This window comes from Crotalus tigris, unplaced genomic scaffold, assembly GCF_016545835.1.
Source record: "Crotalus tigris isolate CLP2741 ecotype Arizona unplaced genomic scaffold, ASM1654583v1 scf7180000021067.2438, whole genome shotgun sequence".
Classification (NCBI taxonomy): domain Eukaryota; kingdom Metazoa; phylum Chordata; class Lepidosauria; order Squamata; family Viperidae; genus Crotalus; species Crotalus tigris.
In genome coordinates this window covers 1-2438 of record NW_024098337.1, presented here as the reverse complement: position 1 = coordinate 2438, position 2438 = coordinate 1, and the positions used below count along the sequence as shown (strand labels likewise).

The 2438-nt window shown below is 56.8% G+C and overlaps 1 protein-coding gene across 1 annotated transcript; it reads left to right on the top strand.

The window, feature by feature from the left end:
* Nucleotides 1–6: 6 nt before the first annotated feature.
* On the top strand, nt 7–2026 carry LOC120320009 (mucin-13-like; the record flags this gene model as incomplete). Its single annotated transcript, XM_039369434.1, has 2 exons — nt 7–682; nt 1457–2026. Coding segments are annotated over exons 1-2 (1080 nt in total), but the record flags the coding sequence as incomplete, so codon positions are not given.
* Between the last annotated feature and the right edge of the window lie 412 nt (nt 2027–2438).

Below are 2438 nucleotides of genomic sequence, written 5' to 3'. Positions count from 1 at the left end.
CATGCCGACTGTATCCTCTCCGGATCGGACCTTGCCGCCATCGTCTCCCTCAGAGACCACCATTGCATCCCATGGCACGAGTTTTTCTATTCATGCAGAATCCACCCCAGCTGAAGGAGGCACAACCTCTTCGCTCCATTCGACACGCTCAAGCACTGCAGTCCCAGAAACCATGTCCTCCGCAGAGTCGGTGGCCTCTATTGTCACCACGACAGCTACTGTTGGCATGACTGAGCTAACCTCCGCCAAGGAACAAACTAGTCCCTCCCTCGCCCACTCTTCTACCATGCAGCCGAAAGGAACCTCACCGCAGGAGACCACAACTCAACACCCGCCTTCTGGCTCTTCCACAGGGGAACCGGAGGTCAGCTCTGCCCGAGGCACCTCCGTTTCCCCGTCAACTTCTTCCCCTTCCAGTCACCACTCTTCCCTTGCCCTTACCAAGGAAACCACCGTCTCCTTCCGGTCCACCCATCCTCCAGCCAAGGTCGAATCAACAGCAGTTGAGGGGACCAGCCCTTCCCTCTCTTCGGCAACATCTCCTACGTCTGTGCAGCTCAGAACCTCGACTCTGGAGGTGACCGGTTCCACCCCGATGAGGTCGCCTTCCACTGTGGAGACCAGCGTCACGTCTCTTGAAGGTCAAACCACGCCAACCTTCAGCAAGGTTTCTCCCACTAAGGCCGAGCTGACCTCAGCAGAAGTGACCAAAACAGCTTCCCCAGCATCCGACTCTCCCCTGGCCACGTCTCCTTCCATGCCGACCGTATCCTCTCCGGATCGGACCTCGCCGCCATCGTCTCCCTCAGAGACCAGCATTGCATCCCACGGCACGCGTTCTTCTATTCATGCAGAATCCACCCCAGCTAAAGGAGGCACCACCTCTTCGCTCCATTCGACACGCTCGAGCACTGCAGTCCCAGAAACCATGTCCTCCGCAGAGTCGGTGGCCTCTATTGTCACCATGACAGCTACTGTTGGCATGACTGAGCTAACCTCCGCCAAGGAACAAACTCGTCCCTCCCTCGCACACTCTTCTACCATGCAGCCGAAAGGAATCTCACCGCAGGAGACCACAACTCAACACCCGCCTTCTGGCTCTTCCACAGGGAAACCGGAAGTCAGCTATGCCGAGGCACCTCCGTTTACAGTCAACTCTTCCCCTTCAGGTCACACTCTTACCATTGTGGCCCTACAAGGAAACCACCGTCCATTCACGGTCCACCGTCTCAGCCAATGGTTAGAATCAACAGCAGTTGAGGTGGGAACAGCCCTTTCCCTCTCTTCAGGCGTCAACATCTCTACGTTTAGTTGCAGCTCATAACCTAGACTGTGGAGGTGACACGGTTACACCCCGATGAGGGTAGCCTTCCACTGTGAGAGACCCGCTTCACGTCTCTTGAAGCGTTCAAACCACGCCCCAAAAAAAAACCTCAGCACGGTTTCTCCCACTAAGGCCGAGCTGACCTCAGCAGAAGTGACCAAAACAGCTTCACCAGCATCCGAATCTCCCCTGGCCACGTCTCCTTCCATGCAGACTGTATCCTCTCCGGATCGGACCTTGCCGCCATCGTCTCCCTCAGACACCACCATTGCATCCCACGGCACGCATTCTTCTATTCATGCAGAATCCACCCCAGCTGAAGGAGGCACCACCTCTTCGCTCCATTCGACACGCTCAAGCACTGAAGTCCCAGAAACCATGTCCTCCACAGAGTCGATGGCCTCTATTGTCATCAAGACAGCTACTGTTGGCATGACTGAGCTAACCTCCGCCAAGGACCAAACTAGTCCCTCCCTCGCCCACTCTTCTACCATGCAGCCGAAAGGAACCTCACCGCAGGAGACCACAACTCAACACCCGCCTTCTGGCTCTTCCACAGGGGAACCGGAGGTCAGCTCTGCCCGAGGCACCTCCGTTTCCCCGTCAACTTCTTCCCCTTCCAGTCACCCCTCTTCCATTGCCCTTACCAAGCGCAACACCACACGTCACTTCCACGCGTACAACCCGTCATCCAGACCAAAGGTCACGACATACAAAAGCCAGTTGAAGGGGACCAGCCTTTCCCTCTCTTCCGCGCAACATCTCCTCCGGCGTGCAGCTCAGACCACCCCTGATATGGAGGTGACCGGTTCACCCGGATGAGGGCGCATATCACACTGGGAGACCAGCTTCCACGTACTCTTGAAGGTCAAACCACGCAACCGTCAGCAAAGGTTTTCTCCCATTAAGGCCGCCATGTCGACCTCAGCAGAAGTGACCAAAACAGCTTCCCCAGCATCCGAATCTCCCCTGGCCACGTCTCCTTCCATGCCGACCGTATCCTCTCCGGATCGGACCTCGCCGCCATCGTCTCCCTCAGAGACCACCATTGCATCCCACGGCACGAGTTCTTCTATTCATGCAGACTCCACCCCAGCTGAAGGAGGCACCACCT